The sequence below is a fragment of the Falco cherrug genome, chromosome 5 (genome assembly GCF_023634085.1).
Source record: "Falco cherrug isolate bFalChe1 chromosome 5, bFalChe1.pri, whole genome shotgun sequence".
NCBI classification, from domain to species: Eukaryota; Metazoa; Chordata; class Aves; order Falconiformes; family Falconidae; genus Falco; species Falco cherrug.
In genome coordinates this window covers 11,520,914-11,536,705 of record NC_073701.1, presented here as the reverse complement: position 1 = coordinate 11,536,705, position 15,792 = coordinate 11,520,914, and the positions used below count along the sequence as shown (strand labels likewise).

At 36.2% G+C, this 15,792-nt stretch overlaps 1 protein-coding gene across 5 annotated transcripts in view; it reads left to right on the top strand.

Moving 5' to 3' along the window:
* Positions 1–15,792, top strand: part of CCDC91 (coiled-coil domain containing 91) — a 149,878-nt gene that overhangs the window by 33,995 nt on the left and 100,091 nt on the right. For all 5 annotated transcript variants that reach the window (XM_055712245.1, XM_055712247.1, XM_027815048.2 and 2 more), the window contains exons 4-6: positions 3,576–3,733; positions 6,870–7,058; positions 8,965–9,069. In XM_055712245.1, coding sequence (XP_055568220.1) covers positions 3,576–3,733; positions 6,870–7,058; positions 8,965–9,069 — 452 coding nt within the window. The remainder of the gene's footprint in view (positions 1–3,575; positions 3,734–6,869; positions 7,059–8,964; positions 9,070–15,792) is intronic.

The following is a 15,792-nucleotide window of genomic DNA, read 5'->3' as shown; positions in this document are numbered from 1 at the left end:
TAAGCTGCTTATTCAGCATCGTGCAGCTGTAAATACCTGTATTCTGCCTCCGATGATACAGTTGACAGAGATTCCTGCCTTGTAGGATACTGTTTTCCTGTCCCTTACAGTTGTGCTTGAGCAACCGTATGTGGGTCCTTCAAAGGAGATCACTGAAATTTGGACACATAAAACCAGGCTTAAACTTTCTATCTGAATGTTACTTTTAACTAAAAATGCTCAGTGTATACAAGATCATTTAAAGGGTCATTGGATTGTATGATTGAAGACATGGGTAGTTGAGGATGAAAATTTAGGGTGTTTTGTAAAATTTTTTTTTAACAGCTGAAACCCACACGTAGGGTGACTGTGCTGCAAATACTTTTGTAGAACGGTGCAAACTATGTCAAAGAATTATATGGCCTTTTGTCAGAGCCCTCTGACATATCATCTCTTAATTGCTGGATGTAAATAATATCCAATTAGTAAATGTTACTCTTTATTTTTTCAGTGGTGTATTTCTTATCTAATGTATTTATTCTGAAGCTCAGTATGAAGTGTATGACTCATATAAAATGTTGATTTAACAGTTCATGTTAATCCCCTTTGTTTTGTTTTCAGAATTTCTGATCCCCCAGTGATTTTAATAATTGTTTGAGCCTTGTTACTAGGATAAAGATAGAGAATTTTTCTTCTGTGAGCAAGATTACAGGCTGTTACAGATCTCCACTTCTGTTAACAAACTGCATGGTTTTGTCAGTTCTTATGTACAAACTTGTGATATAATATTCTTCATACTGGAAAGTCAAGGGTTCAGAAACTATCAGTTTTAAGTACAGTTCTGGCAATAACTTGTATCTGCATCTTATATCAGCCTTCTTAGGCTTGTGACTTTTGATATAACTGTAATTGGGTACATGCTACTTTTCTTTATAATACTGCAGCTTTAATCAATCCGTTTATTTGGAAATTTGTCAGGACTATTAACCTGCCTTGCGTTTACTGAAGAAGTTAGAGGAGATATATTGCATCAGGGCAGGATGCTGTGGAAGAATATTTTGTCATTATCAGAATGACTGTGTATTGTAGCAGGTGGTGGTAGTTGAGAGGATCTGTGAAGTGGTGCTGAAAAGCCATTATCCATACTAGATGTTCTTCATTTTTCCTTCAGACTATCATTAGCCTGGTCCTGTGGACTCGAACGTCCATTAGCTGTTGTCCATTACCAGTCAGGTAGTTTTACCAGAGTCAAGTTTTTGTTTCAGAGGTTCTGAAACTGTTCATTATGTTAACTGAGGTATGGTAAGCAGGAATGATTGAGGGGTCATCTTCATAAGTGAATTCTGAGCTGTACTAAAATGCTAATGCAATTTCACCAGTATATACACAAGAGGAATGAATTAAGAGAGCTTGAATTACAGACATAGACATTCCTAGAATTACATGTGCTGATTTATGAATCTTTACCATTGCTGAAAGTGAAAAGAAGGTTTTGTAAAAAAGGTGTTTCAGTGATACCTTGGAGAGTTGCCACCTTTTCTCGTCTTCTGCAAGGTCATGTATTTAGTTGAATAATTTTAAACCACAGTGTTCAGAGGTGGTCACCAGTTGTTACTCCTCATTTCCTAGGCTTTATTTTGGTCACTTAAGAGGTGGGGGTTTTGTTTCAGTTTTTTCTTCCCCTTCAAAATGCTAAGCATTCATTGCTGTAACTAGAATCGCTGGAAGCTCGATTTGATTGTAGAAGGTTCCACATAAAACTGTATTATCTGAAAAATTAAGTCTTGTATCTAGTATTGGATGCCCCAAAATATGTGAATACATTAAGCTTTAATCTCTGTGAGTCTCCATTCCTTATCTGTATCCAGATTCAGTTTCTGTTTTTACTTTTGTGATAAATTATTTATATGTGGACTATGCCTATACTATGGTGATCATCACTAAAGGCTGAACACTAACACTACAAGGATCATTGTCATGTTAGGTTTTTCCTTGTGAGTTGACTGTTTTAGTAAGAGAAACAGCTTGCCTGCTCAGTCACAATTGCCTGGTACATTATTTTAGTTGTTTTTCATTCTGTTGGAAACTGGTTTCCAACTGAAATTCAGAATATTAAGTGATAGCATAGAACAGAGACTTCACTGTTTTTTTAGAAGCAAAAAGGTAATTTTCTTTGTCATCTCACTGTCATTTGACTAACAGAGTAGATAATGGGTTATAGGAAGCGGCCTTTGTAAGCAGACATGGAAAGGGGAAGGGGGGGAGTGGGGATTCATAGGTGTGGTACATATGATACATAAAGGAAGCCTAAAAAATCCCATTTCCAATTCTGGAGAAGAGCTTACTGTTAAAGATACAGCTGTATCTCAGTCCTTTGTTTTGTTAGTACTGTCCTCTAGGCTTTTCATCCTAGCTTCCATTTTTTGCGTAGCTGTTCGTGTTTGGCTCCCCCCCCCCCCCCCCCATGTCCAAATCTACTATTGATGCAGTTAGCATCCTTGTCTCATGGGCTGTTTTCTTCTTTTCGTTACATGAGGTTTGCATGTTCCTCTGTGTTAACCTGAATTGTAGAAATGAGAGGTAGAGAAGATGGGACACAGAACGCTTGGTTTCAAGGTTTATTTTGTCCTTTTGAATGCCTTCAGGCCAATATATACACTTGTTTGCACTGTGAATGCATATTTGTGCAGTATTTAACAGTGATATTGAAGAGGCTGAGCCTTGCTCCAGGCTAGTGGCATCTTTTACATTTTACCAGATCTGTAACAAAAATGTGAGTTGCTTTTTCTAAAGCAATTGTATATACTTTCTTACCTACTGCAAAGTCCTACCTGTAGCTGACTGTGACAAAGCTTGCAGGGCTTTGCTGTTAAATTAAAAATGTATGCAAAGCTCTTCTCCTTTTTATTTGGTTTGTCTGAATCTTTCGTAAAAGCGGTCAAGTTTCTGTTGTTCTGGATTTGATAATGATGATCCCCAGTTATGGCATAACTGGAAATTGCTATGGAAGAGCTCTCAGTCCAGTATTGGTTACACTTAAGTTTTGTTAGCTAGAAAGTTATTTACTTTGTTATCTTTTTATCTCTTATACAATGTAAAACTGCTTTTATCATGTGTCTGGGTAAGCTGTTTCTGTAAGTCTTCTAAGACTGTTGAGGACTTTTATACCTTTAAAATTAAAAACCATAAAACTTAGGAAATTATAAGTACGCTTTTGCAGTTGACTTAAACTGATCAAAGATCATGCTGAAGCTGAAAGGTTATGTGAATGGAAGAGACAAAAGTTAACACAGCTGCTGTTGATGGCAGCTGTCTCCTGAAACCTCTGCCTAAGGCAGTCTAAATTTAGTGAGTTAGAAGTCTAAATTTAGTGTGACCATACAATTTTTAATGTCCTTAAGTTGATAGTACTCAAAATGCATGTACGGAGTTATTATTTGGTGCAATTAGATTTTAAGAGGTACATAACCTTGCATTAGTGTGACTAAACTTGTTGCTACTGTGTGACAGGTTTTGCTAGCTATAGATTTCAGAAACAGAATTAATTTTTGAATGCTTCTTTGTATTGTGTGTGTGTTCTCTGTTTCTCACATTAGTATCTGAAGTCCATATATCCCCTGATGTTCTTCGGGAGCACTCTGTGCCTTCTTCCTGCCTGGTTCCTTCTGACTCATTCAGTTTATCAAGTGATAATGTGACAACAGCTATTCAAACAGCCAACAATGTTACAGACCCAACTGTTCTTGAAGAACAGGTAAACCCAGTTTTTTTGTTTCAGTATGGGAACCTGATGTATTAAATATCTTAGCATTGCATCTTTTCTGTGCAAATTTAGATTGAATTGCTTTTGAGAGTGAAATGTCCTTGGATTTCTGTGATATGAACTTTGAAGTAAAATAATTTTTAAATTGTGTTTAAATCCTATAACTGGGAGACAGCATACTACTTTGGTATGGACTGTAAGAGAGATAAGTGTGTTAAAGAGTTATTAAAAGTTAAAGGCATGCTGATAGTGCTAGGCATGAAGGTAGGAACAATAGCAGGAAGTTTCTTAAAAAGTTGTTATTGTTAAAGCTGTAAAGATTATGGCTGTGCATATAGTCTTTAATTAAATTATTTTTATTTTATTTTTTCCCCCATTACTTTTAAAGATTTTTTTATTATTATTTTGTGGTCTGACACTGTCCTTGTTGTGTGTGTCCTTGTGGTTGCAATACAGCTGAGAACTGATCTTAGCATGGGGTTTTTTGTTGGTGAAAGTTTTTCCTTTTTACTGAAACAATTAGGTGAGCAAGGGAGCGGAAAGAATTTCTGCCTGGAGATTAGCACAAGAATGCTGAATTGCGGTGGATAAGGGTTAAATAGATTTACCCTCCCAAGTGAATTTTCATTGCCATTGATTGCATTGACACCTATTTGAACAAGTTTATTTATTGTAAATTCCCTTGTTTCAGGATGCATAGTAGTATATAGGTGAATTAGAAAGTGCTCTTGCCTTTCTCTGAAACAGTCAATAGTTTGCAACCCTCCTGTTTTCACTTACTTGGTTTCTTCAGCTAGTCTCATCAAATCCTAGGGTTACTCATGGTGAAAATTGAATTTCATGTTTGAGTCACGTTTCTATAATCTGAGCATTTTTCTAGAGCTATTTAAACAACTTTCACAAAATACTTGTGATTAAACTGACTCTCATTGGTTTTCCTCTGAGCAGCCTCTGTATGCCCACACTTCCAGGAAGACTGGCTAGTGCAGCTTTAATAGTTCAGTCTTAGTAATGAATTAGTTAATATCTTGTATTTGTTCCAAGCCTAATGTTCTGGAGAAAGCCTATAAAAAGTGAAGAGGAGATGTGCCCAGATGCAAATGATAGCAAAGAAATTTTCTTAGAAATCCAAAAGTTGTGGGTTTTTTTTCTTGATGGGGGAGTGTTTATTTTCTTTTTTGACTGATGCCAGCCAGGGTAATTTTTTGTGTTGAAAGGTCTTCATCTGCGTCTCTGACAATATTTTGATAAGTAAATTTCTGTTACTGGCAGGATGATCAAAATATGCTTTTCTTCAGCCACAACAGATCCTACACTTTTTGATTTTGGCTAACAGTGAAATGTGAATAACATGTATCCTTTCTTGTTTGTGCTATGCCAGCACCTTTAGCTTGTGTGTTCCCTGAAAGAGCACATCGGATATTCCAGAATATTAAGGCTTAGGTCTGCTTTTTAAAACTAAAAAGTCATTTGGTTAGGTAATCTTACTAAAAATAAGAAATACACTTTGTTACTTCCTGAATAATTATGTATGCAAATTCTAGTTATAGGCCATGTTTCAGTTTTTCACATCTTGTTCTGGTCAGGTACTGACAGACCCGTGATTTCATAAACTCTTTTTAATGCAGGAAGTAATACAAACTAAAACATACAGCATTAGCAAGTGCTACTAAAGGGAGAAGGGAAGTTGAGAGGAGGTCCTCAACATTATTTTGAAATGGAGATCAAACTTTGCACTCTTGGATAATACTAAAGGAAATTGGTGGACATAAAACTATAATAAAATACTCACAACTATTAAAGAAGGACGTTAGGAGAACTGTATTCTTCTATAGTTATATCTCCAGAGCCTCTTGAGGTTTCATGTTAAAAAAAACTTTAATGTTTCAGGTTCCAACATTGCATTTTTTGGCAGTGCCAGACTAATCTTGAGTAGTACTCAGAAGCAGAATCAACACATGTAGCTTCTCTTTGCTTCTTACAGAAGGGGAATTCAGAGCACAAACTGCAGTTTTCTTTCTGGCATTTTTGTCTGCTGGATCTTACATACTCACATACAGTCAAGATCTCAGCTGTTTTTGATTGTTTCTTTCTTTGAATCCTTTGAGAGATACTTATTTATTGAAAAGTCAATCTATTATTTGAGTGTGTGTTTGGAATGAAAGGTGTTAAAGGAATGGATTAAATCAGATCAGTCAAACCTCTCAATAAGCACATTGAGATGTTCCTTTCACCACCCTCCCCAAATCTCAAGTGCTCTTGGCTTTCAAATTGTTGTTGAAAAAGTGGCAGCTGAAATTGATTTACCAGCTTTTTCCTTTGAAGTTCCTTTGCTGCAATATAAACAAGTTGTTTTTTTTTTTTTTTTTTTTTTTTTAAAGAAGGAAAAAAAAAAGCTTTGGCTTTTGTTAATTGTACCACAAAATATTTTAAACCTCACCTAATTTATTTTTGTGCTTTTCTGAAAATACAGGCTTATTATCAGTTTTTCATCTGTTTTGGGTTGTGTATTCTAAAAGACTGTTTCAGTTTTTGTACTTTTATAGTTCACTGAAATAGCATTAACTAAATGTTGTAGATGTGTCCCAATTACTCTTATTCTCTTGGTCCAGCCTCAAGATGAGATACTATTTTAGTACGAAAGTATCGCATTCCTTTTCCCATGACTACTGTTTGCAGCCTGCGTTGGGTGAAACATTGAGTGACTAATCCAAGGAGAGTTTATTTCCCTGTAAGCATGTTGCTTTGAGATAGATGATTCAGTTTCGCTTCTGATCTTTTTTTCACGTCTTTCGAGTATTTTGACCTCATTGGAAACTGTGCCATCCTTCTTAAAGCCTTGTCCTACAAGTATTCTTGAAAAGCAGTTGAGGGGATTGGAAGGATTGATGTGCATCTGTCTAGAATTCCTAGCTACAGTTCCATTGTTGGAGCTTTCTTTTTGGCCAGCACATCATACATATGACTGTGCACGGCCAATTTCAGAGAAAGGTGGTTTCAAAAAAGTAACCTTCGTATTTACAGTTCTTAATTTCTGTAATGTCATCTGGAAATTAAAGTTGACTTGACTGGAATGTTAAATTACCTTTACCATTTCGTTTAACATTTTGTTTCTCGTATGAATTAGACTCAAGCAGATATTCCAGTTGCCTCTTTGAATGTAATTGAAGACAAGACTTTAGTTACATCAACTGTTGCTTTGGTTGATGCTGAGACACAGGGAACAAATGAACCTAAGAGCTACCTTCAACAAGCTGTTGCAAACCTAGAAATCAAGCTTTGCACTGCTGAAGAAGAAAAATTAAAAATTAAAAAGGTATGAATGTTTTTTTAATGAAAATCTTTGGCATTTATATAGGATTCAAATATAGCTGGAGCTGGCAGAGAAATGCAATGCATTAGGCAAATTCCAGATAAACCAGTATAATTTAGCCAAAATACTTCAATACCTTCCCCCCCCCCCCATCCCTCGTCTGTTTGTCTCTTTTAGGTCTTTTAGGCTGAATTTTTCTAAAATTTTCCTGGAGGGGAAAAAAAGAAAAGTTTTCTTAGCATGGAACTCTGCAGTTAGAATGTGTAGTCCTTTCCCCATGTTTTGGGAGTGTGTTGTCACTGAAGTTGATAGTATCTTTGGTTATCTTTATGGACGTAAACCATAACACTTTCTTCTTCTTGTCTGGGAGCTCTGGTAATTTAAATTCTTCTTATTCCTTCTGATCTCAATATGAAAGAATACCAAGCAGGGCTATACCTGCAGTTATGCATCTGAGTTAGCAAAAGGTCACTGAAGCATGGGGGAAGGTAAGTTTAATTGCTGCTATTCTTAATACTCTTCCGTGACGGCTCTCAAGGTGTGCCAGGGAAAGAGGAAATGGCTTGTTGGAAATGAAAATGAGGATGGATAACTAGAGCCAAAGATGAGGAGGTCTGGAATGGGTTGATTTTGCTAGGAAATAAGTGTATAGGGGAGTGGTGGAAGGGACTGTAAGAGGAGACAGGTTGAGAGCTAGGCTCCAGGTTGGTGTTGCACAATCAGTTTCTGTCTCTTAAGCTGAATCTAAAACTTTGAATCTCTAGACTGTTTTGATTATTTTATCCAAAAGCAAGACTGAACTCAGCAGACCTGCTCTTTCTGTCCTCCTTATGACCTTCTCATTTGTGCCTTTGTTTGAATAGCTGTGCAGTGATCTGGCAGGTCATTTGTTTCTATACTGGCTTCCTGCATGGCTGCAGAAATAGTTGTTCTTGAGCGACTGAAAGGGTGCCAACAGCTTATGTGTAGTAGGAATGAGTTTGGTAGGAGCAACAGCTGCATTAAGAAAAAAACCCCAACTTTAGCTCTTTGTATATCAAATAATTTTTGAGTAGTGTCATTCTTATTGCTCTCTATTGGTTCATGTTGGGAGGATTTTAGACTGGCTCACTGCAAGATCAAAAAGTTTTGATCAGTTTGGAGATGTAGGTAGAGATCATTAGGGCTGTATGTAATGGGATTTCTGCCTTCTTTAATGAAACCATTTGCTCAAGGTACATTTAATGTGCTGCTTTTCAAATGCAGAAAGACAGGACAAGCTATTAAAAATATGGAAATAATTAGAATAGAGTAGTTCCAGTTGGAAGGTACCTGCACAATCATCCAGCCTAACTGTCTGAGCACTTCAGGGCTCACCAAAAGTTAAAGGATATTAAAGGCATTGTCCAAATGAGTCTTAACACTGACAGGCTTGGGGCATTGACCACCTCTCTAGGAAACCCATTGCAATGTTTGAGCACCCCCTTGGTAAAGAAATGTTTCCTGATGTGCAGTCTGAACCTCTCTTGATGCAGCTTTGAACCTTTCCCATCGTGTGAGTGGATACCAGGAGATCAGCACCTCCCCCTCTGCTGCCCCTCCTCAGGAAGCTGTAGAGAGCAATGAGGTTGTCCCTCAGCCTCCCTTTCTCCAGACTAGACAAACCCAGTGACCTTGGCTTCTTTTTGTAGGATATGCCTTCCGGGACATGCCTTTTATTTTAAATACCTTACACTTTTTGAAAATAGTGTCTCAGCTTAAAGACTGCAGTCCAAGCTTTCTTGCATAACCCTTTATCTCTGTGTGTATTATGATAGAAAATGTCATAGTCTTCAGAAATGAAATTAGCTAGAATGATTAACTGAATCTGTGTTTTCACAATTCACAATTGTTTGTAACTTCACACGTTTTATTTTTGTAAACTTTATAGGAATTAGAACATTTACTGGAAAAGCACAGTATTCTAGAAATGGATTTCTTGAAGGAAAAAAAAGAAAAAGTAATTTCACATCAAGATCATTACAAGATGCTCCAGGTAATTTATTTTTTGTGGTATCTCTATTTTTAGAGTATATTTGTGTCCACCAAATACTCTGTTGAATATCTATAGGACTGCTCAAAAGCCTGTTGAATTTAAAGAATTTCGGAGGTCCGCAGATCAAAGCCTGACTTTTAACATTAGTGGAAATATTGGTTTAATAGCCCCCTTGCCCAGGTATGTTATTACAACTCAGATCACTCATCCTTATAATGATTTATTTCATAGAACAGATGAAAAACACTTTGCAGAGTAGATGTGTGTTTAACAGTATGACTTAGCATGTTCTAGAGTCAATTATTTGTAAAGTATTAGCTGGCTTGAATATGGAATAGTTTGCATTGTAGAAGAAGAATCTTTATAAAGTGTAATTAGATGCTATACAATGGAGTTAAAAATGGTTCCACTGCAAAAATTAACATTATTCATTAAATACATACATGAAGTTTCACATACAAGACAAATTTTTCATTGAAGCTTTCCGTCTTCTTCCAGTGTTATAACAGGACAAACTAAATATTATAGACTTAAACATTTCAAAAGTTTCTTGTTGGTAATTCAGCTTCACTTCATTATTTTTTTTTTTTATTATTTTTCGCTGCTGTGGATGGTTTTTAAGTAGCTACTGCATTTTTTCCCATTTGTATTTAAGGGTTTCTGTAATAATTTGTATTGAATTCCTGGCCGCAGTAACTCCTAGAATTTACAGTAATAAAATAATCTATTATTTTTTTTTCTTTGTATGTAACCTCCTACTCAATGAAAGAAATTTTGCATAGCTATGTTTCAAAAATAAGTTTTGCTTAAAAAACTTATGATTTATGGAGTATCATACGGGTTTAAGTTAGTGGTCGTCATCAACTCTTGACAATAGAATTAGTGGATTTTATTTTTAAATACTTTCACGATACTTTTCAAGCAAAATTATTTTAGTGGAAATATTACTAACGTTTGAAAGTATCAGTGTCTGTATCATACCTCTTTGAATCAGATACTACAGTTTTCAAGAATGGCAATGAAAGGGTCGTAACCTTTAACTTACTTTGTAGGAAAACTCATGTACTTCCTCATGTTGTCTTCTGTGTATGGTCAAAATCAAATCAGAGAAGAAATACTTCTAAGAGGTGACAGTCAAAAATACTTTAATGAAGTTTGAATATTGGATGCCTTCTGTTCAGCTTTTGATGCCAGTTCCTTTTGTCTTTCTTCTTTGGCTCCTACAGCACTAGGGTCAACACCTGTGGCCACACACTGAGTAAATCTGGCAGCTACACAGTACACATACCTGTCTCGCTAGCGTTTCTTTTTCCAGTAGAAACAGCTACTTATTACTGCTGTTGACTGGAAAAGCTTGAAAGCAGACTATAGTGGTGACTCTGGGATAGCTTTAGCAGCTCGCAGGATAAGACCTGCAACTGAACTGATTCTGATATCCCAAGTTGTAGGCGTGCATTGACTTAATTTCTCTTACGTTAAATTTCTGTGTTAATATTTGAGTATAAAACAAATGCCCCGTGAGATGGTTCTAACTGCTTTTTACATGTACATGCATTGTTTCGTGAACCTTTATATTAACTCACTCACATCTGGCACTTGTGACAGGGAATTCTCAAAAGCTCGTTTGGGGACAACACATCTAGTCTGTTAGTCAGATCTTTAACAAGGTGATATTTGGTTTAGATTCTTCTTTTTTTTTTTTTTTTTTTTTTTGGTGAAGTTATTGTGCTTAGTTCCAAGAGATTTCATTAATCTTTGACAACTAAGCCAGTATTTTTTTTTTTCCATTCATCTTTTCCTATTGATTTCTGCATCAGTCAAGGGTGACAGTTATGTCACCACAGTTTTGTTGTCACAAAATTGTTTCAATAAAATATGCTTTCAGGCTTTTTGGTATTAAAAAATATTTTGAAAGACAACATAGGATACAAAGATTGATTACATAGGAGATATTATATAGGGTATAAAGCATATTACGATGTTTTGTCTGAGTTGGACTAGCATGCTGATGAAGTGAGTTGTGTTCTGGACTAGTCACAAACTTTCTTCATAGTATGTGTGAAAAACCTGATACTTAATTTTAGTAGTACTGAAATTGGAAGAACTGAAGGAGAGTTATAATCCCTCTTCCTAATCAGGGAAGACAGAATTCCAAGTCTTTACTATAGTGTTAGTATTTAACCAATGGATGAAACCGAGTGTTGCTGCATTTATGCTTGTGTAAAAGAGAGAAGTAAAAAGTGCTTCATCTAAATAAAACTTCATTTAAAAAATCAAGATTTAACACTGTGTATGGTATTTTTACATTCATAATGTTGTTTCTATATGTTACTAAAGCAACCAGAGACAGTAAAGGAGCAGCAGTGGGTTCATAAACAGAATAAACAAATTGCTATTAACTAGTATTATAGAGCTATTTGGATATTTAATGCAATGGTCTCTTGGAGATCTTGAATTCATACAAGCTGGTAAAATGAGAGTTATGACTCCCACATTCCCACTTTGGTGTTTGTAGTATTTAAGAGGCAGAATAACATACTGTAATTCTAACTTCTTTGCATACAAAAATGTAGCTGAGTTAAAATTGCTGTGGGAAGTGTAATTTTAGTTTTCTTGACTTGTGTGCAGTGTTGCAACCGTAAAGCTGCATAAATGCAATGTGAGCCTTATAATTCCTTGCTTATTTAGATAGGAAGGAAGCAGGTGCAAAACTATGTCTGATGTTTATATTTTTTCAATGTCAGACTTTTTTCTTTTTTTTATCACATAGTTACATATATCACCTCAACTTTTTTAACACCTCACCTCTTTTCTAAATGTGAGATGCTGCATATTTTAAAGGCCTTTAGTGCTAGTAATACACATTGTTGACTATAATGACTGTTAGTGGTCATTTTAATCCTCTAAATCTAAAATTTTGCTGCAGCCCCATTGCAATATGTTGTAGAAATGACTACTGCGTTTTAAAACTACCAAACCCCAATTTGTACTATAGTGAAAATCCATCAACAGTGAAATGAATACTTTTAGTAGGTGTATTACTGTTCAAATCAGAGAGGGAACATTTAATTTGAGGGGGGAGAATAGTGTCTGGGTTCTAGTGCTTGGAGTAGGAATTTAATTATTTGGACAGGGGTTTTAGCTGATAAGACTTCTGATGTTTGGTCTATCTACAGAAAACTGTTTTTGATGATTCACTAAGAACTGGATTGTACTTTTCCTCTGCTATTTTTTTGATTTACCACACAGTCACATTTGAAGTAATACTTCACTGCTGCTGGAAAATTCTAGTTGAGGTTATACACATATTTTTCCCATCATCAACCCTTTATGGACATTAAGCAAGCCAGGTTTTTTTTAAAGAAAAATATCATTGATGTGGTGTGATCTGTCTTTTTGAAGTAGACTTTTTTTTTTATGTTGGCAACTGACAGTGATTCTTCTAACTTAAATCTATAGTTGTTTAGAAAGCACCAAAAATGTTTTTGTTTGGAATCCTTTATTTCTGTTCTGCCTTTTTTTTTTTTTTCTCGGGAATGTCTTTTAAATTTTTAGTGAAAAAGTGACTGTAATGTGCTTATTTTATTTAGCAATATTCCTGTTGTTGCAGGAAGTCATGATTAAAAATGAATTAGCTTACTACTGTCATTTAATTTTGAAATATATTTTTGTGCATAAGAAAGCAGGTCAGATAAACTCCCTCTTTAAGTGATGTTTTAGAAAGGTAAGAGAGGAAGCTTATACCAAAGAAAATATTGACAGATCAACATGTAATGATCCAAAGAAACTACTAGGTCATGCAGTAACATCTAGCTGGGATTGAATAGCCTGGTAATCTAAGAGCAGTCATTGCTGGTATTAGATGTTTTAATTTTTTATTTCTGTAACTGTTGATGTTTGGGTGATTTTTCATTTGAGTGCCTGTACAATTGTCACTTTCAAATTATAAAGCCTCAAATTATGAGGGAAAGTCTTGAAGTGAGTTAAAAAGTAAATAGAAGTTACTAATAAGGATTGAGGAGTGGGAAGTTAGTTGTAGGTATCATTCCTCCTTGTTAGTCCCAGTGTCATCGTGTCCAAGGGCTAGCACTTCTCCTAAGGGACCTTGTCCTGTAACAGCGATGCTGTGTGGCACTGATCTGGACGCAGAATGGCAGGGGTATGTAGGGCAGAGCTGACTGTGGGTTAGGGGTAATTCTTCTGGGTTGTGCCTTTTCTAAGGCACCTTTTCCTTCCCAGTTCCCTGCATCGTTGGGGTTGGTTTTGTTCTGTTTCTCCACTTGTTCCCAACCTTGCTTACGTAATGGATAAACTCGGCCCTTCTGTGCCTTCCGTCTCCCTTCCCCTTTTCCTTTTTTATCCATTGTTGACAGCTGGGGAGTATAATTTTGCCTGTAATATGGGGTACTTCCCAGCATTTGAGAGAAGAACAAACTGGAGTCTCTAACTTCCCCAGCTGCTGCTTTGTTGTTGTTACAGGAATGCCGCCCATTTCTAGCCAGTGCTAGACCTACAATGTGTGATCCATCTTGTGATGGTGGTCTAGTGATGATGGAATATGTGGTCCATATTATGAAGAGTCTCAGTGGCTGAAACCTGAGGACACATGAGGGAAATCTGAAATGCACATCTTCCTAGAATAATAAGTCTGTTGATGTTGACCATAAGAAGGTGGCAAAGTTTGTGTATTTGGAATGAACACAGATTATCCCAGAAAGCAAGCTTCCTGTTCTGGAAGACCCCTGTATTATGCTTTTAATGTACATAAAAAATCCTGGCCTTGTATGAACATTCATTTTGTAAAGTAATTTCAAGAAGCAATCTTGCAGTTGGATGTCCAGCATCCAAGCTCTTGGAAGCACTTGCCGTTGAAGTGACAGGGTGAAATGGCCATGTTTCCTAATGCTGGTTGACCATATGATTAATAAATGTTGTATCTTCTAGTGGAAGATACAACTTTCTCTGGAGGAGGTATTCCCTGTGTGTTAATACTGTAGTTAATACCATATACCCCATACCATGCAAACAGATATGTCTTTATCCTGCTTTGACAGACCAGTTTTCCTGTTTGGGGGCGTAGCTCTTGTGGGGAAAAAAGAATAATGATAGTGATAGAAGATAACATCCAAGAATTTGTCTGTTGCCATTATACAGAACCTAAAATAAAGTACAGCTTGAGTAACTGTGCTCTTTCTTCAAACTGCAGTTCACCTTTGAAATTAATTTTGTATCATTTTGACTGCAACGGTTATCTCCATTCCAGAGAAACTGATGAAGGGGCTGACAGATTTACTTCTGTTTGCAAGCTAAGGTATTCCTTGTGTTTATTATAACAAATTTGTGAACTTTGTAATGGAAAAGACGAAATTACTTATGCTTTCTATTTCGTCTCCCAACATCTCTATATGAATTTAAGAAAAAAGTTACTGTTTTATGTTCCTGAAATGTGATATTGTGTAAGAATGCTTATAGCAAAAAAAGCATAGCTGTAGCCTGTTTTGTGCTACAGTTTCAATTAGATTTTAAATAATTCCACCTTAACTTCGGTTCAGATTGGGGAAGGAGTGTTGAAAGTATGTACTCAACAATAGGTTGTGAAACAGATTTTCTCTTCTTGAGTTGGCTCTGGAGATTTTAGGGAAGCTGACATATCTGGATCACTTAAACAGCAAAAATACCATACTGTTTTGCTGTCTTTCCTCTTTCTGTTTCTGAGGTTTTGAAGTAGGTTAAACATAACTGCATCCGTGCTTGTACACTAGCTGTGTTGAATTGGGTTAATGACTGTTTCAGTTTTGTCACACATGGACACTAGGAATAACGTATGCAATTTTAGTATAATCTACCTAGGATTTTAACTGGAAATTGGTTAATAATTCACATAAGAATCTTCATAAATCTCTCTAATTTGAAAATGTGTTGTATTTCTTAATAGCAGCAGCAGGCTTATGGTTGATTCGGAGTCTTGGCCTGGAGTAAATGATACTGAGTGTATCACTGTGCTGCTTTTAATTGCAGCATTATTGGTAAAGCACATATGAAAGCTCAGTGCTGCTTTGTTTAACTAATATCAGTCAAAGGCTTGGTGATCACAGAAAATATCTGATAGTGTTTGACAGTTATGACATTAGCTGTGATGGTTATAGTGAGCTTTTTATTCCCCTATATTTCTGTTCTTAATTTGAGAAATAATGTTCTAAAAATAATTGTGATAAAGTAGAAAAATTCAATCTCAAATATTTATTTTATTCACAGAGTCATTGCAGTTGGAAGGGACCTCCTGAGATATGTTTCCCACAACATTCTTGCCTCTAAATTGGAGAGATACAGATTTAATGGATGGACTATTAGATGAATAAGGCTGGATGGCTGTATCCAGTTACAGCTAACAGCTCAATTTCCAAATGGAAACCAGTAACACGTGGTTGTGGGAGAGGAGGATAGAGAATATCTAAAGGGAGATGTCTGAGAGGAATACGGAGAACGTCTGACCATTACTGATGGGAGATAAGAGAGAGGAGGATAGAGAAGGTCTGAAGAGAGAGATACGAGAGGAGGATAGAGAATGTCTGATCTGGCAGGAGATGAGAGGACAGCTGGGTATTGTGAAGGAGAGTAAGAAAGATAAACATGGTTATCTAGTAGCAAAAAGGTGTCTGCATGCTTGTAGTGATATATAGCTATGTAACTCCATGGATGGTTTCTGCCCTGAGCCTGGTTGTA